Raw genomic sequence first — 24,031 nt, forward strand, 5'->3', positions numbered from 1 at the left:
TCATTCCCTGGGTCGGGAAGATCCCTTGGAGAAAGAAATGACAACCCACTCCAGTACTCTTGCCTGGAAAAGTCAATGGACGGAGGAGTCTGGTAGGCTACAGTCCATGGAGTCAGAAAGAGTCAGACACGACTGAGTGACTTCTCTTTCTTTCTTTTTCTTTCTTTTGGTTATAGTTAATGCTTTTCTGAGCTAAGTTTTTTTCCTTGTCATGTGAGCCACTTACTGTTGGTATCAAGTAGAAATAAGGGTCATGGTTAGTAGAGGGCCATTTATTTGGTGACTGTAGAGTAGTGGTTGATTTTTAGAGGCTCGAGGGAAATAGCAGCATTAGTACCTGCTGAGTTGGAGCACCTCATTGCCTCTAACCCTAATACTGCACGTCTTCAAACCCTCATGTGACAGCTTCTCAGTGTTCTTACTGATGAGCTGAGAAACTTTCCAGTTAACGTGTTAGTAGAGATGGTGTGATTCAACAGTATGATTAGTTAAATATTTTTTTGGAGTGGGGGATGAAATGCCCAAGGAACGTCTGATACATATTTTTTTGATTATAAAATTCTAAAAATATTATAATCCCAGCTCTGCCATCTAGTATCTGTGATCTAGATGCTGTTTTATCTATAAAATGGGAGTAATAACATACTTTGGAGAATTGTGAGAAATTATATTAAATATATGATACGCCTAGTACTGTACTGCCACAAAAGTTGTGTTTCCGTCCCCCTTCCTTATTGATTTAGGAAAATGAAATGTTTTACTTGGTCTCTATGCCATTGGAGATGTACTGGGTAACTTACCTCCTTGGGCTTCCCTGGTGGCTCAGCTGACAAAGCATCTGCCTGCAGTGTGGGAGACCTGGGTTCTATCCCGGGTTGGGAAGATCCTCTGGAGAAGGCTACCCACTCCAGTATTCTGGCCTGGAGAATTCCATGGACTGTATAGTCCATGGGGTCGCAAAGAGTCGGACACGACTGAACAACTTTGCCTCAGTTTCACTTTACCTCCTTACTATTTTGGCGTGTCGTGGCTTTTCTTAGGTGCCCTCCCTCCCTGAGTAACTTCTTGCTCACCTAATGGACACTAGCATTGTTGATTGATACCGCTTCCTTTTGGACATGGAGTACTTCCTGTATCTTTGACCATCTGGATAGTTTGTTGTACATAATCAAGATTTTCCCTCCTGTCTTAACTGTGAATAACCAGAAGGAAAGGTAGTTAATGCTGCTAAGCCACATGTCATCATTTTCGTGGCTTTTGAGCTGGCAGATAAAATTCTTTGTTGCTTTTTAAAAAATGTTCATTTTCTACCAGTTTGTTATACTCTGTGTGTCTAAACGTAAACCTGTACCACAGCTTAGTTGTATTCTATAGAAGGGCCTGTAGTATTTATAGAGGAATTTTATCCAGTTGCTGTAAGATTTTTGCTCATTTTAAATCTGATTTATCATGAATTTACTTATGGATTTTCCAGATAATACAGAAATAGGTAACATCATATTTTGAGAACATTGAAACTTATTATAAATTTCTAGTATTCTATATTGAAATAGTTGTATAGAATATTTTGCTTAAATGTCATTTTAAAGTGTTCAGTTCAGTCGCTCAGTCGTGTCCGACTCTTTGCAACCCCATGAACTGCAGAATGCCAGACCTCCCTGTCCATCACCAACTCCTGGAGTTTACCCAAACTCATGTCCATTGAGTGTACACTGTCATATTAATGTATTTAAGTAGTATAGCATAGAACTTTTAAGCAGAAACATTTCATATAAGGAAAATAATTGTAAAAATGACTCAAGGACCTAGACAGTTGAGTTTACATTGAAAGATAGAATTCATTTTGGGCCTTTGGATCTGATTCAATGAAAAGTTTTTTGCTCTAGTCTTTCGTTACTGTAGTGTCAGAGATGTGAAAAGCCTTCTGTGATTAGGTTATATTCTACCTGTAAGTGTGTTTGAGGTGTTACTCCAGTTTAACTGTCAGCTGGGGAACATCTGCATTTCCAACTTCAAAATATATTATGAACCTCACTGTTGGATAAGAGTATAGGTTGTTTGGGAGTGGGGCAGGTATATTTTGTGGTCCTGATTTCTTTTCAACTCAACTGTGTGGATGATAGTCTATCTGTAGGGGATCAGAATTTAAAAGGGGCTCAGTATCAATAGACTGTCCCGATAGTCAGAGGTACTGGGAAACTCTTGTGCTATATTATCTCCCCTTTGAATTTGGATTTTACCAACTCCATATATTCTTCAAACTAGATGGGCTATAATTTAAGATGTAAAAATGTAAGCTGTACAGTTACTGATCTCTGTTTCTTAACTTTTCTGGGGGGGGGCAGGAGTTAATCTACTCGTGGGCCTGACACATGTTCCATTCCCGCCTCCCACCCTAATTCTTGACTAGTGACTGAAAATGGTCTAGATTTAGTGTGTATATGCCGTATATGCTGTGAAAAGAATAACTAACAAAACTAGATAATATATCCCCCCAGATAAATATAGTTTGAGTCTGGCTTCACCAGTGAGAAGTAGACAACAGGCCTGGCAAGTAAAACAAATGCTTTTTATAGTTTTTTGTGTTCATAAATAAGATTAATGCCAAATAAATAGGAAACTGTGCACAAAGAGTTTGTTGTAGTCATCTGTTTTTAGGAATTATTGTATTATTAAATATGTGGAAACTTATTTTTTGGGACTGAAATATTTCTGTTTGTTATTTCTCATGTTGAACATTTTCTTTAGTCAAGTGACATTTAAAGATGTATTTATTCTACTTTGATTTTTTTGTTATACAGTATTTTGTCATTCAGACTTGTATATCATGTGGTCTTGTAGGCATTGTACAGTGAAGGTAGTACCAAGGTTTCTCTAAGTAAGAGCTAGGAAAAAACAAATCTGTCAATCCTGTTTCTAAAAAATGGAATTTGAAAATTATTTTATATCTTAAATAGTTATACCTTCATGTTTGAATAAACACCAATACTGTGGTTTTATATTAGAATCGTGCATTGGTATATTTTTGGATAATTAGCTCTGTTACTAGAGATCATGGGACTCTGTGAAAGAGTAAACTCAGTAGCATGTAGACTGCAGGCATATGCACATTCTAGCTTGCTGTTCTGTTACATCAAGAGGAGAGCCACATGTGTATTTGGACATAGTGTTAGTTCTTCAGTCGTGTCTAACTCTTCACGACCCCCATGGACAGGCTCCTCTGTCCATGGAATTCTTCAAGCAAGAGTACTGAAGTGGGTTGCTGTTTGCTTCTCCAGGATATCTTCCTGACCCAGGGATCAAACCCTGGTCTCCCGCATTGCAGGCAAATTCCTTACTGGCTAAGCCACCAGGAAGCCTGTATTTGGATATAGTTAGACATATTTAGGTTTCTCTTATATGTACATTAACATTTTCTTTACATGAATGATATGTGCACCTGTCTAATTTACATGATAATTGTGATTATTGATTTCTTTCATACTCAGATTTTCATGGTTTTGATTCTCTGTTGATATAATTTATTGTCTCTAAAAATTCATTTTGGTGACATCCTATATCAACCAAACAAGTAACAATTTAGAAAGTGTAACCTTTAAACTTTTTTTGGATGCATGAGACAAGTGCTCAGGGCTGGTGCACTGGGAAGACTCAGAGGGATGGGATGGGGAGGGAGTTGGGAGGGGGGATCGGGATGGGGAACACATGTAGACCCATGGCTGATTCATGTCAATGTATGGCAAAAACCACTACAATATTGTAAAATAGTTAGCCTCCAACTAATAAAAATAAATGAAAAAAAAAAGTTTAACCTTTAAACTTTTTTGTAGATCAGAATGGAGGAAAATCTAAAATACAACTGCAGGGGTTGAATGTTCCATTTACTTAGTACTTTCCGAGGCATGCTTATTGGTCACCTGTTATATGCTAGGCACCTTAAGCTGTACTGGAGATCCAGCTTATGTGAAATAGCAAAGTTAAGGAAATAGTACAAAGAATATAGAATAAATTCTGTCTTTCAAGTTAAAGAAATGCTGTTATTCACTAAAGAGTTTGTTAATTTTGAGAATTCAGCTTGTGTTTAACATCAAAGTAAAGAAATAATATCTAGAATTTGGAGTATATTTTTTTAAATTATATTTTTAAAATAAATGCTATTATTCACTGGATGGTTGGCCACACAACTTAAAAATAACCTGTGAATGAAACAAAAATATAAAGGTAATTGTATTGAGACATAGCTAGTTATTCCATTTCTGTTCTTTAAGGAATCACTTTCTTTTTAAATATGAAAATTGGAAATCAAAGCTGCACATGCATTTAACTTTATTTGGAAATAATTTTAAACTTAAAGTTGTAAAGTTTAAGTTACAACTTTAACTGGAGCAACGGCTGCACTTTGCTGGAGCAGCCGTGAAGAGAGACCCCATGTCCAAGGTAAGAGAAACCCAAGTAAGACGGTAGGCACTGAGAGAGGGGATCAGAGGGCAGACAGATTGAAGCTACAATCACAGACAACTAGCCAGTCTGATCACACGGACCACAGCCTTGTCTAACTCAGTGAAACTAAGCCATGCCGTGTGGGGCCACCCAAGACGGCCAGGTCATGGTGGAGAGGGCTGACAGAATGTGATCCGCTGGAGAAGGGAATAGCAAACCACGTCAGTATTCTTGCCTTGAGAACCCCATGAACAGTATGAAAAGGCAAAAAGATAGGACACTGAAAGATGAACTCCCCAGGTCGGTAGGTGCCCAATATGCTACTGGAAATCAGTGGAGAAATAACTCGAAAGAATGAAGGGATGAAGCCAAAGCAAAAACAATACCCAGTTGTGAATAGGGCTGGTGATGGAAGCAGGGTTCGATGCTGTAAAGAGCAATATTGCATAGGAACCTGGAGTGTTAGGTCCATGAATCAAGGCAAATTGGAAGTGGTCAAACCAGAGATGACAAGAGTGAACATCGACATTCTAGGAATCAGTGAACTAAGATGGACTGGAATGGGTGAATTTAACTCAGATGACCATTATATCTACTACTGTGGGCAGGAATTCCTTAGAAGAAATGGAGTAGCCATCATAGTCAACAAAAGAGTCCAAAATGCAGTGCTTGGATGCAATCTCAAAAATGACAGAATGATCTCTGTTCGTTTTCAAGGCAAACCATTCAATATCACAGTAATCTAAGTCTGTGCCCCGACCAGTAACACTGAAGAAGCTGAAGTTGAACAGTTCTATGAAGACCTACAAGACCTTCTAGAACTAACACCCCAAAAAGATGTCCTTTTCATTATAGGGGACTGGAATGCAAAAGTAGGAAGTCAAGAAACACCTGGAGTAACAGGCAAATTTGACCTTGGAGTACAGAATGAAGCAGGGCAAAGGCTTATAGAGTTCTGCCAAGACAACGCACTGGTCATAGCAAACACCCTCTTCTAACAAGGCACAAGAGAAGACTCTGCACATGGACGTCACCAGGTGGTCGACACCGAAATCAGATTGATTATATTCTTCGCAGCCAAAGATGGAGAAGCTCTATACAGTCAGCAAAAACAAGACCGGGAGCTGACTGTGGCTCAGATCATGAACTCCTTATTGCCAAATTCAGACTGAAATTGAAGAAAGTGGAGAAAACCACTAGACCATTTAGGTATGACCTAAATCAAATCCCTTATGACTATACAGTGGAAGTGAGAAATAGATTTAAGGGACTAGATCTGATAGACAAAGTGCCTGATGAACTATGGATGGAGGTTCGTGACATTGTACAGGAGACAGGGAGCAAGATCATCCCCAAGAAAAAGAAATGCAACAAAGCAAAATGGCTTCTGAGGAGGCCTTACAAATAGCTGTGAAAAGAAGGGAAGCGAAAAGCAAAGGAGAAAAGGAAAGATATACCCATTTGAATGCAGAGTTCTAAAGAATAGCAAGGAGAAACAAAGCCTTCCTCAGTGATCAGTGCAAAGAAATAGAGGAAAACAATAGAATGGAAAAGACTAGAGATCTCTTCAAGAAAATTAGAGATATCAAGGGAACATTTCATGCAAAGATGGGCACAATAAAGGACAGAAATGGTAGTGACCTATCAGAAGCAGAAGATATTAAAAAGAGGTGGCAAGAATACACAGAAGAACTGTACAAAAAAGATCTTTATGACCCAGATAATCACAATGGTGTGATCACTCACCTAGAGCCAGACATCCTAGAATGTGAAGTCAAGTGGGCCTTAGGAAGCATCACTACGAACAAAGCTAGTGGAGGTGATGGAATTCCAGTTGAGCGATTTCAAATCCTGAAAGATGACGCTATGAAAGTGCTGCACTCAATATGCCAGCAAATTTGGAAAACTCAGCAGTGGCCACAGGACTGGAAAAGGTCAGTTTTCATTCTAATCCCAAAGAAAGGCAATGCCAAAGAATGCTCAAACTACCACACAATTGCACTCATCTCACACGCTAGTAAAGTAATGCTTAAAATTCTCCAAGCCAGGCTTCAGCAATACGTGAACCATGAACTTCCAGATGTTCAAGCTGGTTTTAGAAAAGGCAGAGAAACCAGAGACCAAATTGCCAACATCCTCTGGATCATCGAAAAAGCAAGAGAGTTCCAGAAAAACATCTATTTCTGCTTTATTGACTATGCCAAAGCCTTTGACTGTATGGATCACAATAAACTGGAAAATTCTGAAAGAGAATACCAGACCACTTGACCTGCTTCTTGAGAAACTTGTATGCAGGTCAGGAGGCAACAGTTAGAACTGGACATGGAACAACAGACTGGTTCCAACTCAGGAAAGGGGTCCATCAAGGCTGTATATTGTCATCCTGCTTATTTAACTTATATGCAGAGTACATCATGAAAAACACTGGGCTGGAGGAAGCACAAGCTAGAATCAAGATTGCCGGGAGAAATATCAATAACTTCAGATATGCAGATGACACCACCCTTATGGCAGAAAGTGAGGAAGAACTAAAGAGCCTCTTGATGAAAGTGAAAGAGGGGAGTGAAAAAGTTGACTTAAAGCTCAACATTCAGAAAACTAAGATCATGGCATCTGGTCCCATCATGGCAAATAGATGGGGAAACAGTGCCTGACTTTATTTTTGGAGGCAGCTAAATCATTGCAGATGGTGATTGCAGCCATGAAATTAAAAGATGCTTACTCCTTGGAAGGAAAGTTATGACCAACCTAGACAGCATATTAAAAAGCAGAGACATTCCTTTGCCAACAAAGGTCTGTCTAGTCAAGGCTATGGTTTTTCCAGTGGTCATGTATGGATGTGAGAGTTGGACCATAAAGAAAGCTGAGCGCCGAAGAATTGATGGTTTTGAACTGTGGTGTTGGGAGAAGACTCTTGAGAGTCCCTTGGACTGCAAGGAGATCCAACCAGTCCATCCTAAAGATCAGTCCTGGGTGTTCATTGGAAGGAGTGATGTTGAAGCTGAAACTCCAATACTTTGGCCACCTGATGCGAAGAGCTGACTCATTTCAAAGGACCCTGATGCTAGGAAAGATTGAGGGCAGGAGGAGAAGGGGGCGACAGAGGATGAGATGGTTGGATGACATCACCGACTCGCTGGAGATAGGTTTGGGTGAACTCTGGGAGTTGCTGATGGACAGGGACGCCTGGCGTGCTTTTGTTCATGGGGTCACAAAGAGTCGGATAGGATTGAGCGACTGAATTGAACTGAACTGAAAGTAGTAAGAAAAAGAATAGTACAAAAAATTAAAAAATTTTTGCCCAACTGAGATTCAACCAGTGTCAACAATTTGCTAGCCTCCTTTCTAGTCTCTTCTTCCCCTCCCTTTCCCCCTCTTCTCCTGTTCCTTTCTCTCTCACTCACTCACTCATAGGTATGTAAACCCTCCCTCCAACCATTGGAGGGTCTTTTGTGTACATAATGGCCTTTTTGTCTTAAGTGCTAAGAAGAGGGATAGTTTCTTAAATAACCACAGTACAGAAATCTACTTCAGTAAATTTAACATTGGTAAAATATTGTGTCTGTTGTCTATGTTCTAAATTGTCAATAGATCCAGTAATGTTTATAGCATTTTCCCTGTCTAGAGCACAGGATTCAATATAGGATCAAATATTGATTTAATTATCATTTCTCTTTGACTTTCTTTAATCTAGAATATTTAAAGACTTTGTCTTTTTTGACATTGTCATTTTTGAAGAATATAATATTGTGGCATTGCGGGATCTGGTTACCCTGTAAAATCATAACGTTGGGCCATTATTTAAGTTCTTTTCTCTCCTTTATTTTAACTTATGTTGTGAGGAAAAAAACACCAAGTTCTTGAGACATAACATCTCTTCAGCCATTACGATTTTTTACCAAAATTATTGGTAGAATAAATTTTGCTAGTGTTTAATTCATACCTAGGACATCTGTAAAGATGATCATGTAATCTAAAACTCTGATTTTGGTTTTTCTGAAGCTGAATATTTTGTTTCTTGTGTGAAATTTTGCTTCTCTATTGATTTCTCTCTCTTTCTGGCAGGATTGTGCCACCTAGTGGAAGTTTATGTCCTTCTGTGTAGGTCTCGAACTGTGGATAGAATGCAAGATGCGCTTTAACAAATTAAAAAAAGTAGTTTGGCGTGTTTAAGTTTCTCTGTTGACTTGGAGTTCTTTATAACAGCGTCTTCATAAACAAGAGTTTAGGACAAGTAAATTTCTTGTTGAGTGAAGTCTTAGTTCAGTTCAGTTCAGTTGCTCAGTCGTATCCGACTCTTTGCGACTCCATGAACTGCAGCATGCCAGGCCTCCCTGTCCATCACCAACTCCCGGAGTTTACCCAAACTCATGTCCATTGAGTTGGTGATGCCATCTAACCATCTCATCCTCTGTCATCCCCTTCTCCTGCCTTCAATCTTTCCCAGCATCAGGGTCTTTTCAAATGAGTCAGCTCTTCGCATCAGATGGCCAAAATATTGGAGTTTCAGCTTCAACATCAGTCCTTCCAGTGAACACCCAGAACTTATTTCCTTTAGGATGGACTGGTTGGATCTCCTTGCAGTCCAAGGGACTCTCAAGAATCTTCTCCAACACGACAGTTTTTCAAAAGCATTAATTCTTTGGCACGCAGCTTTCTTTATAGTTCAACTTTCACATCCATACATGACTACTGGAAAAACCATAGCCTTGACTAGATGGACCTTTGTTGACAAAGTAATGTCTCTGCTTTTTAATATGCTGTCTACGTTGGTCATAACTTTCCTTCCAAGGAGCAAGCGTCTTTTAATTTCATGGCTGCAATCACCATCTGCAGTGATTTTGGAGCTCAAAGAAACAAAGTCAGCCACTGTTTCCCCTGTTTCCCCATCTATTTCCCATGAAGTGATGGGACTGGATGCCATGATCTTAGTTTTCTGAATGTTGAGCTTTAAGCCAACTTTTTCACTCTCCTCTTTCACTTTCATCAAGAGGCTCTTTCGTTCTTCTTCACTTTCTGCCATAAGGATGGTGTCATCTGTATATCTGAGGTTATTGGTATTTCTCCCGGCAATCTTGATTCTAGCTTGTGCTTCCTCCAGCCCAGTGTTTCTAATGATGTACTCTGCATATAAGTTAAATGTGCTAAAATTATCAGCTACTGAGTATTTATTTTTCCAACAAGAAATACCCTTATTTTTTAGAAATAACTTATTTTTAAGGTATTTTAGAAATACCTTATTTTTAAAAATAGTTTTTTTATCAATGCACCTTTAATCAAGGCATACTTCCCTTCCACCAGTTAATATTAAAAGAGTTGTTGCTCTGTGGATCTTGTCAAAATCCTCCCACCTGGATTTTTCTTGTTGTACATCTACTTTGTAAGCAGAATGTATTGGAGCTTACATATTATTTACGGAGTCTCAGCTTATTTTGAAGTAGCAGAAGAAAAATACATTGGATGATGAATACTAAAGAAATGGTCTACAGGAAAAAAAATGCGCTACTTTGAAAATAGCATGAAAATAACTGAGATCTATCATTTGAAGACTTTTTACCAATTGGCCAGATAGGATCTTATTTATATATAAGTATAATGTACTATTTTATCAGTTGGAGAGTTGATGGTCTCTTTTTCTTATTAGATATGAAAACGTTGCCTTGTTCTTTGTGAGATACTCAGTATACACATTACTTGGTCTTGAGAAACTTTGTCCCATGGTTGGACATTCTGTCTAATTAGTGGAGTATAAACTCTTGAGGTCTTCAGAACAGTTGTGTACTATAAAGAATATTGAGACTTATCCAGCCATTTAAGAAAAGTAGTCCTGAATTACAAAATGCAGCCATTCAGGCATATCATGCCTTTATTAGAGTCATGGATATTTTACAGTGTTTTTATCTTATCATTCTCTCTTAGTTGCTAATGTATATTCACGATGAGTGGATTAGGAGAAAACGCCTTGGATCCACTGGCCCCTGATTCACGAAAACGCAAGTTGCCATGTGATCCTCCAGGGCAAGGGTAAGCAGTTTATTTCCTGATGCTTCACCAAGATCACCTCCCCTTGCCTTTATTTATTTGGTTTGAAGTTAACATTTCAGCTTTCTGTTATTTGCATTTTCTGGTTAGATTTTTATCGTTTATTTGTTTAAATATATACTAACTGTGATACTGTAAGAAGCATTTCTCAATGGAGGATGTAGGAGTTACAAATAGATAAGATTATTACAAATAAGAATCTTTAGTATCCTTTAAGAACATGTTATAAGTTGATATTTTGGCATTTGTGAGGTTTTATCATTCTTTTGCTGAGTGAAGTTAGAAGTTTAAAAAATAGAAATGAAATACTACATTTTATGCAGTGATACTTCATAGCCTTTTTAGTATTTGCCAAGGTCAATATCACTTAAATTTCACTGTCAGGGTTGCAAAATAAAAAACAATCTTATCATCAGTGTAATTCATGAGACCTTACTATTAATAAGTAGTTATTACTGTTTAATTATTTGGTAATTTTACTGTCTCTTTGTGGTAAAGACTATCCCCATTTTCCAGATGATGAAGTGAAGCTAACTGACTAAGGCCACCAGGCTAACAACAGGTGGACTTGAATTTAGGTTTGCACAGATTTTAACTGTATTGTGCTAGGTCTCCAAGACATTGTTTGGGAGTCTCTGGCTGAATTTACTTTGCTAGTATATGGATGTAATGGTATTGTGTAGGTACTGATTCTGCTCATAGCTCGTTTGTGATTGATATATTTATGGCATTTTCCCCCCATTTCCCAGCCTTGCCTGCAGTGGTGAAAAGTGGAGACGGGAGCAGGAGAGTAAATATATTGAAGAATTGGCTGAACTAATATCTGCTAATCTTAGTGATATTGACAATTTCAATGTCAAACCAGATAAATGTGCAATTTTAAAGGAAACAGTAAGACAGATACGTCAAATAAAAGAGCAAGGTAATACAAAGTAAGAAAACACTCAAGTCTTTTAGCAGGAACTTGTTAACTGGGTTCACATTTGTCTTTTGCTCCGTTGTTGCTTAGGTGGGAACTGCTATTCCTTGAGGCTAGTAGTTGACCAGTTTTGCTCCTTAGGACATAGTCTCCAGAATTGGAAGGAGGCCAGGGCTGCTCACCCTGTTATTTGTTAGTTCCCTTTCAGGAAGCAGTGAAATAGTGCTTTTAGTAGGGAAAGAAAATTTAGAGTATCTTCTGCACTCCTGGGTAACTCAGAAGTTTAATTTTAACTTTTAAAAATTGTAGCATCATTTTCTTATCAGAAAACATTGTATATGTGCACATGCACATCGGTGTGTGTGTGCCTCTTTGTCCAGGGAACAATTTGAAGGTGCATTTAGACTGTAACTGATATATATGCTATTTGTAGTACTGCCTTATGTCTTTTCAGGAAAAGCTATTTCCAATGATGATGATGTTCAGAAAGCTGATGTATCTTCCACAGGACAAGGAGTTATTGATAAAGACTCCTTAGGACCACTCTTACTTCAGGCAAGTATAAAGTTTTAGGTTTAAAGTAAGCTGTGTTGAATTTGAAAAAAGAAAAAGATAAAATTTTGGGTAGGATATGAGAGCAAAAAGAAAATGTTTCTTTTCATGGGATAGAACTCAGTATTCTGAATGTGATTATAAAATGCTCTTATGTTTAGAATACATGTAACTCATGAGGTCCTATGTACCCCCCTCACACCCCCCCATGCTTTTGGGCATATATTTTTTTATTGGCTCAGACTTTTTTGGTGCATTTTCCCATAATTGATAGTATGGCACTATAATTTCATATTTTGGAGGAATTTTTAAGACTTTAGATATTTTTTGTAAGTAGTTGTCTTTAATAGATCTAGTTAACCTGTTGTACTTTACAGAAGGTTTCTCTTATTTTAAGTGATGGCTAGAAGCCCTTTGTTAAGCTCACTTATCAGATGTTTTTGTTCCAGTTGGTTTGTTCCAGCTGCTTTTTAGTGGATCAGGTCAGTTCCTCTGTAAATTCTCACTGCAGAGTGCTCTAGTTCCTGTAGCTTGACTTGCTACCAGATGGAAAGGGGAGAAGCACTCAGGGTGATTTTTTTTTTTTTTTAATTTTTAAAAACTCCTTTGAAGAGGTAATTCTTCAAAATTAGACTATAAATTAATTCAAATTTCGTCTTTACTGTCATCTTTTCAAATCATCTGTATTTTTCCTAGAACCCTTTATTGCTCTTGCTAATGTTAATAGACAAGATGGCTGATAGTTGTTAAATCAACAGTTTTTTTCAAATTCTGTTTAGTACTAAGGCTGCCATAACAAAATGCCACAGGTGGGGTGGCTTAAACAATAGAAATTTATTTTTTACAGTTCTGGAGGCTGGGAGTCCAAGATCAAGGTGTTGGCAGTCTTGGTTTCTCCTGAGACCTCTCTCCTTGGCTTGTAGATGGCTGCCTTCTCCTTGTGTCTTCACGTGGCCTTTTCTCTGTGTGTGTGCATCACCAGTCCTGTTGGATTAGAGCCCTACTCTCATGACCTCATTTAACTTTAATTACCTCCTAAAACGGCCTTATCTCCAGATAGAGTCACATTGAGATTTAGGGCTTCAACATATGAATTGTGGTTGGGGAGGGGATACAGTTCAGTCCATAATTGCCAATGTTAATATATCCCATTTCAGGCATTGGACGGCTTCCTATTTGTGGTGAATCGTGAAGGAAACATTGTATTTGTGTCAGAAAATGTCACCCAGTACCTGCAATATAAGCAAGAGGACCTGGTTAATACAAGTGTCTACAATATATTGCATGAAGAAGATAGAAAGGATTTTCTTAAAAACTTACCAAAATCTACAGGTAGGTTTTTAAAGTATATTTTCCAAGGAAGTTAAAAAATTTTTTTTCTTAATCATTTCTTAGAAAATATTTACTGTTGAAAATCAAGTGATGACTATATAGAACGGCAAATTATAAATAGCAAAATTTTCAAATATGAATTTAAAATTTTTTATACATGTCATGGGTCTAAGATATATAGTGAGTTACAAAATATGTGAGATACCTGTTGAAATTGAAGTTATTCCAATGTTTTATATATTGTCACTTTGAAATGTATTGTACTGTGGAAGATGTATAATGAGAAAATATATACAACTTAAATTCTTTTTTTTCTTATTGGCAAATAGTTGATTTATAGCTTAAATTCTTGATAATAGTCATGGACTGAATTGCCAGCTTTTACAAAACTCCTTTCTATTTATTTCCTAAAGTTAATGGAGTTACCTGGACAAATGAGGCCCAGAGACAAAAAAGCCATACATTTAACTGCCGTTTGTTGATGAAAACACCACATGACATTCTGGAAGACATAAGCACCAGTCCTGAAATGCGCCAGAGATACGAGACGATGCAGTGCTTTGCCCTGTCCCAGCCACGGGCTATGATGGAGGAAGGGGAAGGTGAGAGCCATCACATGCCCATGATGTTTTATCAAGCAATAGCAGCCAAACTTGTTTAATTCTTCCTACTGAATTCCACATTCTTACTCACCTGTTGAATAGACGCATCAGAGATTAACTTTTCTGTTGCAGACTTGCAGTCCTGTATGATCTGTGTGGCACGCCGCATTACCACCGGGGAGAGAGCATTTCCATCAAGTCCTGAGAGCTTTATCACTAGACACGACCTTTCAGGTAAAAACTGCGTGTGTGGACATTTTATTCATTTTGGAAATTTTTATAAGTTAACTTTTTACAGCCTGTTCTGCCTTTTAAGTGCCCACACCCACTGTCATGAATACTTTGCATGGATTATTTCTGATGTTTGTTATACAACCCTGCGAGAGATTCACCAGAACCCTAGGCATTTGAGTTGGGTGTGTCCTACACTTCAAATCCCTCAAGCAAACCAACAAAAAAAAGGTAGAGGTACCTGGCTTTCTCCCCAAATGGCATTTCAAATCAGAAGCCAGTATTTCTTTTCTGTAACTTCAGACTCATTTTTCATAAACACTTTTCAAAAATGTGAGTAATTTAATGAGAAGTACTGGGAGTAATTCTTGACCTCAGGATGAATTTTAATTTTGGTCTGCCCTTTTGCCTATGAGAGTAAAGAATGAAAGCCATTGTAGTTGAACAAGGCACAATGATGAAATTAAACACAGTGGCAATTTTCTTTTAATAGGGAAAGTTATTACTATAGATACCAATTCACTGAGATCCTCCATGAGACCTGGCTTCGAAGACATAATCCGAAGGTGTATCCAGAGATTTTTCAGTCTTAATGATGGGCAGTCATGGTCCCAGAAACGTCACTATCAAGAAGGTAAGGAATTTGGAGGTTGATTCTTGATTTCATTGGTCATCATGTTTGGGTGCTATAGAGCCTTAAATATATATACACACACACACACATATATATGACAGTGGTTGTTTTCATCTGTGTGGGGGAGGAAAATGATTGTTGAACATTGTTATTTTAGCCTGTTCCTAATTTTGGTGTGATTTAGTCTTTTGCTGGATTTTGAGGATGTTGGTCTTGTATATTTACTTTCTTTCTTCTTCCGTATGTGTTTGTTTTGCCAATTGTATTTGCGACTAATGGGATATTTTCCCCAACAGCTTATATCCATGGCCATGCAGAAACCCCGCTGTATCGATTCTCTTTGGCTGATGGCACTATAGTGACTGCGCAAACAAAAAGCAAACTCTTCCGAAATCCCGTAACAAATGACCGTCATGGCTTTGTCTCAACCCACTTTCTTCAGAGGTAATGGTTGATTACTGTGAGTTCTCATGTTAAATGCAGCAGTAGTCTCAAGATGCTTCATTGTTAATGTAAAAAGGGAGAAAAACTAATGAGGAAAAACAGGTTATTGGGTTTGCTTAAGTGCACTTAGATTCCTGTAGTATGATGTTTATTTTTTTAAGGTTACATTTCTATGTGAGAGTGAGGATTTGTTCATTAAATAATTAATTCCTGGGAAAGCTGAAGGATAGGAAGGCTAATGGGTAAAAGAATACATAAAATCTGACTATCTGTGTTACTTTTCATTTCTAATGATACATTACATTACTTTTAGGAAGTGAATTTAAAATTTGGAGGTAGACTTCAAGAAGAAATGGTTACTGTTGCTGTTGCTAATAGTAAATGAGCAACACACGAAGGAGCAGGATATTCACCCATAAATTATATTGAGTAATTGGCAGGCACCTCCAGGTTAACCCCTCAGTATAGGGGAGTTGCAGTAAAGCCCCACCAAGGTTCCAGCTAACATAACTTGGGGTCCTTTATGGTGCTCTCATGGTGTTACTCATTTAGATTCTGTGGCTTATTAAAATGTATGTTATTAGATTAATGACTGATCATTATCTAGATTGTTGTTGTCACTAGGCATTGGAATGATGCTCAAGAAGTTAAGTTTCTTGGGGCTCTTCATCTTTTTTTTTTTTTGGATCAGACTCAGGCTTTTAACACATGCCTGTAATTAAAATTTTTTAAAATTTATTTGGCTGTTTTGGGCCTTAGTTGTGGCTTGTGGGCTTAGTAGTTGCAGCGTGCAGGCTTGGTAGCCCCATGCCATGGGGGATCTTAGTTCCCCAACCACAGGTTGAACTGGCTTCCCCTGCGCTGGAAGGCAAATTCTTCATCATTGTTCCACCAGGGGAGTCCCCATGCCTGTAGTTTTTTTAGTGGAACTTTGATGTTCTGTTTCTTTGCAGGGAACAGAATGGGTATAGACCAAACCCGAATCCTGTTGGACAAGGCATTAGGCCTCCAGCAGCTGGATGCAACAGTTCGGTAGGCGGCATGAGTATGTCACCAAACCCAGGCTTACAGATGCTGAGCAGCAGGACCTACGGCTTAGCTGACGCTGGCACCACGGGGCAGATGAGTGGAGCCAGGTATGGGGCTCCCGGTAGCATAGCCTCCATGAACCCTGGGCCAGGCGTGCAGTCGCCATCTTCCTACCAGAACAGTACCTACGGCCTTGGCGTGAGCAGCCCTCCCCACGGGAGCCCCGGTCTTGGCTCCAGCCAGCAGAGCATCATGATTTCTCCTCGCCATCGAGGGAGTCCAAAGATGGCCTCACACCAGTTTTCTCCTGTTGCAGGTATTTGTGTTGCATTTTGTTTTATTTTTTAGTGATTCTTTTCTTTCCATACCACTGTAATTCTTGTTAATTTATTTTAAAATAGAAACTTTGAACTGGTAAGTAGTGTGTGTTACAGCATCTGATAGTTTAATTCTTTTCCTGGTTTTTTTCCCCAAATCCAGGTGTGCACTCTCCCATGGGATCTTCTGGCAATACCGGGGGTCACAGCTTTTCTAGCAGCTCTCTGAGTGCCCTTCAAGCTATTAGTGAGGGCGTGGGGACTTCTCTTTTATCTACACTGTCCTCGCCAGGTCCCAAATTGGATAATTCTCCCAATATGAATATAACTCAACCAAGTAAAGTGAACAGTCAGGATTCTAAGAGTCCCCTAGGCTTGTATTGCGACCAGAATCCAGTGGAGAGTTCAATGTGTCAGTCAAATAGCAGAGATCACATTAACGACAAAGAAGGTAAGGAGGGCAGTGTGGAAGGGTCTGAGAATCAGCGGGCTCCTCTGGAAAGCAAAGGTCATAAAAAGTTACTGCAGTTACTCACCTGTTCTTCTGATGACCGGGGTCATTCCTCCTTGACCAACTCCCCCCTGGACTCAAGTTGTAAAGACTCTTCCATTAGTGTCACCAGCCCCTCTGGGGTCTCCTCTTCCACCTCTGGAGGTGTCTCCTCCACATCCAACATGCACGGATCTCTGCTGCAAGAGAAGCACCGGATTTTGCACAAGTTGCTCCAGAATGGAAATTCACCAGCAGAAGTAGCCAAGATTACCGCCGAAGCCACTGGGAAAGACACTAGCAGTACGACGTCTTGCGTAGAAGGAAACGTCAAGCAGGAGCAACTCAGTCCCAAGAAAAAGGAAAATAATGCTCTGCTTAGGTATCTGCTGGACAGGGACGATCCTAGTGACACACTCTCCAAAGAGCTCCAGCCCAAAGTGGAAGGCGTGGACAGTAAAATGGGTCAGTGCAGCAGCTCCACCATTCCGAGCTCGAGTCAAGAGAAAGATGCTAAAATTAAGACAGAAACAAATGAAGAGGTAACTTGCCTTCTGTATATTCCAGCTTGATCCTTGTATTTCATCTTTTCTGTGTTTTAAAGGCAATGGGTTATACACAAATTCTTACTTTGTCTTTTAGGTTTATTTAATGGAAGTTAATCTGGAACTGTCATTTTTTTGGTAACTCTTCTGAGCATCAGTAAAGTATATTGTGTAATTTAGAAATATTAGATGTATACGCTTTCAAATGTGACTTCACCTCATTAGCAGCCAATTTGAAATTTTTCATGAAGGTTTTTGTTGGAATGAGCACATTAGGTCATTAAATGTGTAGAAGAAATGGGGAAAAAAACCTTCTGAATTAAGGAAGATAATTTTGATTTTTACCTAAAATCAAGTTTCATGTACATGATCACATTCTGTACAGACATTTGCCAGACACTGTGTAACGTCTCTGGGAGACGTTAATATGCACCTGAGAAAATTAAAGTCTTGGAGAAGTTCTACTGTTAGGATGTCTGTTTAATTTTTTTAGTGTTTCCCAAATGTACTGACCAAAAACCCTTTTTAAAGCATAGGCTATGAATTTGTTGAACATCAGCTTGTCTTTATTATTAATCATATGTGTTTTCAGAAGTATGTATAGAGGCAGATGTTGCTGTCAGCTCATGATTCTGACTAATGTTTGCTGGAAAATATCCTTCAGTTTGAGAATTAAGTATCTAGAGTAAATTTAAAAAAATGCCCCATTGAAAGTATTTCCAAACCTATCGATTTATCTCAGTATTTGAATCTGTGTTTTACTTTTAAGGTAGAAGTGTAGGGATAGTCATAATCAGCCACCCTCTACAGTGGGCATTACCATTTAGGGTAACTATTGTATTTTACTTGTTCCCATTTCATCTCTTCTGATGAATGTGTTTATACCTATGTATCTCATAATGAACACAGGTTAATTGAAAAAAAAAATATTTTCAGGGATCCGGAGACTTGGATAATCTAGATGCTATTCTTGGTGATCTGACTAATTCTGACTTCTACAATAATTCCATATCCACAAGTGGTAGTAATCTGGGAACTAAGCCACAAATGTTTCAAGGAGCTAATTCTCTGGGTAAGAAAGAACTAGACTTTATTCTTGCCACCTTTTGAACTTTCCTGCACACCTATGTGTACTCTTACATTAAGACTAGGACCCAACTTTAAAACGTGTACTCTTCCTTAGTTTTTTTTCTTTTTTTACTAATTTATAACGTAGGTGCTTTAAAAAGCTTTTTGTACAGTTTCCCATTTCTAACTAATACGAGGCCAGCAATCACAGAGCTTATAGGAAAATATTCTTCTTTGGTTGCTACAGGTGAGTCGTAGGTACTGGGTCCCTACTAGTACCTTTATTTGTCTTGGCCACAGAGAATCAGATTAAAAAGCAAATCAAAACCTGTCCTTTGATACTAATTTACTTTGGTATTTGCTGGTTTCACCTAACTTTTTGCCTATAGCTGAGTATTTCTAGATTCATCAGTGTAACAAGGATATATTCTGTGTATCAATTGAAAAAGAGTAATCCCACAATTATCTGGAAAGGTGGTTATTCATTTTTAGTGGCACTGTTTCCTCAACTGTAATGCATAGATAGTTAGATCAATCTAATAGATTGGAAAAAAGATTTGGAAACTTTATGTTATAGTCCTTATTTGACTAGAAGCAACTTATCTGGTTACATTTAAATGTAAAATTTTAAACTAAATATGCATATTGAAGAACTTCCAGGACATTGAAACATTGGTGAAATCTTTATATTGAATATAAAGTGAAACTGAATGTGAATGACCATGTCAGGCTGTAGAAAAGTGCCCAATGCTTCAGCCAACACCAGGACTCTTGTTTTTCTACTTTGAAATAAGAGGCCTATTTTCTTTATTCTTTTGAATTTCTTTTGGTGCTTAATGTTTATTTTGTAAAAGAAGACAGTGTTCATTTTGGAAAGAAAGATATTCTTGGGTGGGTGGTATTGGTATTTATGTTTTGTACTTAATTATGTACTGCACCATCAGAAGATACTTATGTATTGTGCTTCTATGTTTTTAACAGGTTTGAGGAGTCCACAGTCTGTGCAGTCTGTCCGTCCTCCGTATAACCGGGCAGTGTCTCTAGACAGTCCTGTTTCCGTTGGCTCAAGTCCTCCAGTGAAGAATATTGGTGCTTTCCCCATGTTACCAAAGCAACCCATGTTGGGCGGCAATCCAAGAATGATGGATAGTCAGGAAAATTACGGCTCAAATATGGGTATGTTATTTCTAATTAATATCAGTTCAGTTCATTCGCTCAGTTGTGTCTGACTCTTTGTGACCTCATGGACTGCAGCACGCCAGGCTTCCCTGTCCATCACCAACTCCTAGAGCTTGCTCAAACTCATGTCCATCACGTCGATGATGCCATCCAACCATCTCATCCTCTGTTGTCCCCTTCTCCTCCCGCCTTCAGTCTTTCCCAGCATCAGGGTCTAATTTAAATTTCTTTTGGGAAAAGCAAATTTAAAATACCTGTAGCCATTGAAATAGAGTTAATAGGTTTTTGAATAACAGGAGCATGCTTCTTTCATGAACATCCTTCACTTATTCTGTGTCTTGGTGATTTAAACTCTCAAGGAGGCTTTCTGTCCAAGACATTTTCTTTTCTTTATTTTTGGCTGTGCCATGCTGCATGTGGAATTTTAGTTCAACAGCCAGGGATTGAACCTGTGTCCCCTGCATTGGGGATGTGGAGTCTTCACAATAAAGCGAGTCGTGAATTTTTTGATTTCCCATTGCATAATAGTTAGGTTGCATTATACTGTAGTCTTGCTCTTTAAAAAAAAAAAAATTACATAGTTTTGGCTGTGCTGGGTCTTCATTGCTGTGTGGACTTACCTCTAGTTTCGGCGAACGGGCACTAGTCTCTGGTTGTGGTGTGTGGGCTTCTCATTGTGGTGGCTTCAGTTGTTCCCGTGCACAGACTCTAGACATGTGGACTTCAGTACTGAACGGCTCCTGGGCTCTAGAGCACAGACTCACTAGTTGTGGCATATGGGCTTAGCTCCTTCGAGGCATGTGGGATCTGCCCAGACCAGGGATTAAACCCATATCTCTTGAATTGGCGGGTGGATTCTTTACCATTGAGTCACCAGGGAAGCCTATACTCTAGTCTTTTAAGTGTGCAATAGCATTATGTCTAAAAAAGAATGTTGTTGTTTGTGTCTGACTCTTTGCAACCCCATAGACTAGCATGGCAGGCCTCCCTGTCCTTCACCATCTCCTGAAGTTTGCCCAAGTTCACGTCTATTGCATTGGTAATGCCATCCAGCCATCTTATCCTCTGACGCTGCCCTCTTCTCCTTCTGCCCTCAATCTTTCCCAGCATCAAGGACTTTTCCAATGAGTCGGCTGTTTGCATCAGATGACCAAAATACTGGAGCTTCAGCTTCAGCATCAGTCCTTCCAGTGAGTGTTCAGGGTTGATTTCCCTTAAGATTGACTGGTTTGATCTCCTTGCTGTCCAAGGGACTTTCAGGAGTCTTCTCCAGCAACACGGTTCAAAGGCATCAATTCTTTGGCATTCTGCCTTCTTTCTGGTCCAGCTCTCACAACCGTACGTGACCACTGGGAAGACCATAGCCTTGACACATGGACCTTTGTCAGAAGAGTAATGTGTCTGCTTTTCAACACACTGTCTAGGTTTGTCATAGCTTTCCTGCCAAGAAATAGCCGTCTTCTGATTTCACAGCTGCAGTCACCATCTGCAGTGATTTTGGATCCCAAGAATAGGAAACCTGTCACTGCTTCCACATTTTCCCCTTCTAGTTGCCATGAAGTAATGGGGCCAGATGCCGTGATCTTAGTCTGGTTAATAGTTAGTTCTGAGCTGGCTCTTTCACACTCCTCCTTCACCCTCATCAAGAGTCTCTTTGTTTTCTGCCATTAGAGTGGTATCATCCGCATATCTGAGGTTGTTGATGTTTCTCCTGCTTATCTTGATTCCAGCTTGTAACTCATCCAGCCCAGCGTTTCTCATGATTTGCTCATCATATAGGTTAAACAGACAGGGTGACAGCAGACAGCCCTGTTGTACTCCTTTCTTAATCTTGAGCCAATCAGTTGTTCCATACAGGGTTCTAACAGTTGCTTCTTGACTTGCATACAGGTTTCTCAGGAGACAGATAAGATGGCCTGGTATTTTTTTAAGAGCTTTCTGTAGTTTGTTTTGATCCACACAAAGGCTTTAGCTTAGTCGATGAAACAGAGATAGATGTTTTTCTGGAATTCCCTAGCTTTCTCTATGATCCAGCAAAGGTTGGCAGTCTGATCTCTGGTTCCTCTTCCTTTTCTACCCAGCTTGGACTTTTGGAAGTTCTTGGTTAGCATAATGCAGAAGCCTAGCATGCACAATTTTAGCCTTGACCTTACTAGCATGGAAGATGAGTCCAATTGTCTGATGATTAGCACATTCTTTAGTACTACCCTTCTTGGGAATTGGGATGAGGATTGAGCTTTTCCAGTCCTGTGGCTGCTGCTGGGTCTTCCAGATTTGCTGACCTTTGAATGTAACACCTTGATGGCATCATCTTTTAGGGTTTTGAATAGCTCTACTGGAATTCCATTGCATCTGCTAGCTTTATTAATGGCAGTGCTTCCTAAGGCCCACTTGACTTCAGTCTCAAGAATGTCTGGCTCTGGGTGACTGACCACACCATCGTAGTAATCGGGTTCATTAAGATCTTTTTATGGTTCTTCCCTGTATTCTTTTCATCTCGATCTCTCCAGTGTCTACTAGGTCTTTACCTTTTCTGTCCTTTATTGTGCCCATCTTTGGGCAAAATGTTCCCTTGATATTTCCAGTTTTCCTGAAGAGATGTCTAGTCTTTTTCCTTCTTTTGTTTTCTTCTAGTTTTTGTACTGTTCATTGAAGAAGGCCATCTTGTCTCTCTGTGTGGTTCTTTGGAACTCTGCGTTTAGTTGGATGTACCTTTCCCTTTCTCCCTTGCTTTTCATTTCTCTTCTTTCTTCAGCTATTTGTAAAGCCTCCTCAGATAACCACTTTGCCTTCTTGCTTTTCCTTTTCTTTGGGATGGTTTTGTTTGCTGTCTCCTGTACAATATTATGGGCCTCTGTCCATAGGTCTTCAGGCACACTGTTAACTAGATCTCATGCCCTGAGGCACACTGTTAACTAGATCTCACGCCCTGAGTCTTATTCGTTACCTCCACTACATATTCATAGGGGAGTTGACTTAAGTCCTATCTGGCTGGCCTAGTGGTTATTCCCACTTTCTTTAGTTTAAGCCTGAATTTTAATATGAGAAGTTTGATCTGAGCCACAGTCAGCTCCATGTCTTGTTTTTGCTGACTGTATACAGCTTCTCCATCTTTGGCTACAAAGAATGTAATCAGTTTGATTTTGATATTGACCATTTAGTGATGTCCATGTGTAAAGTCATCTCTTGTCGCTGTTGAAAAAGGGTGTTTGCTATGACAAGTGCATTCTCTTGGCAGAACAGTTAGCCTTTGCCTTGCTTCGTTTTGTTCTCCAAGGGCAAACATGCCTGTTACTCCAGGTATCTCTTGACTTCCTACTTTTGCATTCCAATCCCCAGTGATGAATAGACTCTTTTTTTTGGTGTTAGTTCTAGGAGGTCTTCTAGGTCTTCATAGAACTGATCAATTTCAACTTCTTCGACCTCAGTGGTAGGGGTGTAGATTTGAATTGCTGTGTTGTTGAATGTCTTGCCTTGGAAACAAACCGACATCATTCTGTCATTTTTGAGGTTGCACCCAAGTACTGCATTTTAGACTCTTTCGTTGGTTATGAGGACTACTCCATTTCTTCTATGGGATTCCTCCCCACGGTAGTAGATATAATGGTCATCTAAATACGCCCATTCCCATCCATTTTAGTTCACTGTTTCCTAAGATGTTTATTCTTGCCATCTCCTGCTTAACTACATCCAATTTACCTTGATTTGTGGACCCTAATATTCCAGGTTCCTATGCAATTCTGTTCTATACTGCAGCAGATTTTACTTTCATCACCAGACACATCCACAACTGAGTATTGTTTCTGCTTTGGCCCAACTGCTTCATTCTTTCTGGGGCTGTTAGTAGTTGTCCTCCACTGTTCCCCAGGAGCATACTGGACACCTTCAGACCTGGGGAGCTCATCTTTTGGTGTCATATCTTTTTGATATGCAGCTATGAGCCGTGCTCTGTAGGGCTACTGCATATGGACAGGTCATAGCAGAGAGTTTTGACAAAACGTGATCTACTAGAGGAGAGAATGGCAGATCTCACCAGTATACTTGCTGTTAGAAATTCATGAACTGTATCAAAAAAGAATGTACATACCTTAATTTAAAAACGCATTATTGCTAAAATATGCTAACCATCGTCTGACAACATAGGGTTGCCACAAACCTTCAGTTTGTAAAATTGCAGTATATGCAAAGCACAATATAGCAAAGGTAT

At 39.2% G+C, this 24,031-nt stretch overlaps 1 protein-coding gene across 6 annotated transcripts in view; it reads left to right on the forward strand.

The window, feature by feature from the left end:
- NCOA3 (nuclear receptor coactivator 3) overlaps window positions 1-24,031 on the forward strand; it is a 126,991-nt gene that overhangs the window by 84,848 nt on the left and 18,112 nt on the right. For 4 of the 6 annotated variants that reach the window (XM_043884509.1, XM_043884512.1, XM_043884511.1 and 1 more), the window contains 12 exons: window positions 10,360-10,464; window positions 11,232-11,404; window positions 11,856-11,956; window positions 13,111-13,285; window positions 13,699-13,887; window positions 14,020-14,121; window positions 14,612-14,752; window positions 15,049-15,196; window positions 16,150-16,541; window positions 16,706-17,574; window positions 18,514-18,649; window positions 19,627-19,821. In XM_043884509.1, coding sequence (XP_043740444.1) covers window positions 10,379-10,464; window positions 11,232-11,404; window positions 11,856-11,956; window positions 13,111-13,285; window positions 13,699-13,887; window positions 14,020-14,121; window positions 14,612-14,752; window positions 15,049-15,196; window positions 16,150-16,541; window positions 16,706-17,574; window positions 18,514-18,649; window positions 19,627-19,821 — 2,707 coding nt within the window. In that variant the 5' untranslated portion in view covers window positions 10,360-10,378. The remainder of the gene's footprint in view (window positions 1-10,359; window positions 10,465-11,231; window positions 11,405-11,855; window positions 11,957-13,110; window positions 13,286-13,698; window positions 13,888-14,019; window positions 14,122-14,611; window positions 14,753-15,048; window positions 15,197-16,149; window positions 16,542-16,705; window positions 17,575-18,513; window positions 18,650-19,626; window positions 19,822-24,031) is intronic. The other 2 variants (XM_043884513.1, XM_043884514.1) reach the window with 1 other exon arrangement.

This window comes from Cervus elaphus, chromosome 23 (genome assembly GCF_910594005.1).
Source record: "Cervus elaphus chromosome 23, mCerEla1.1, whole genome shotgun sequence".
NCBI classification, from domain to species: domain Eukaryota; kingdom Metazoa; phylum Chordata; class Mammalia; order Artiodactyla; family Cervidae; genus Cervus; species Cervus elaphus.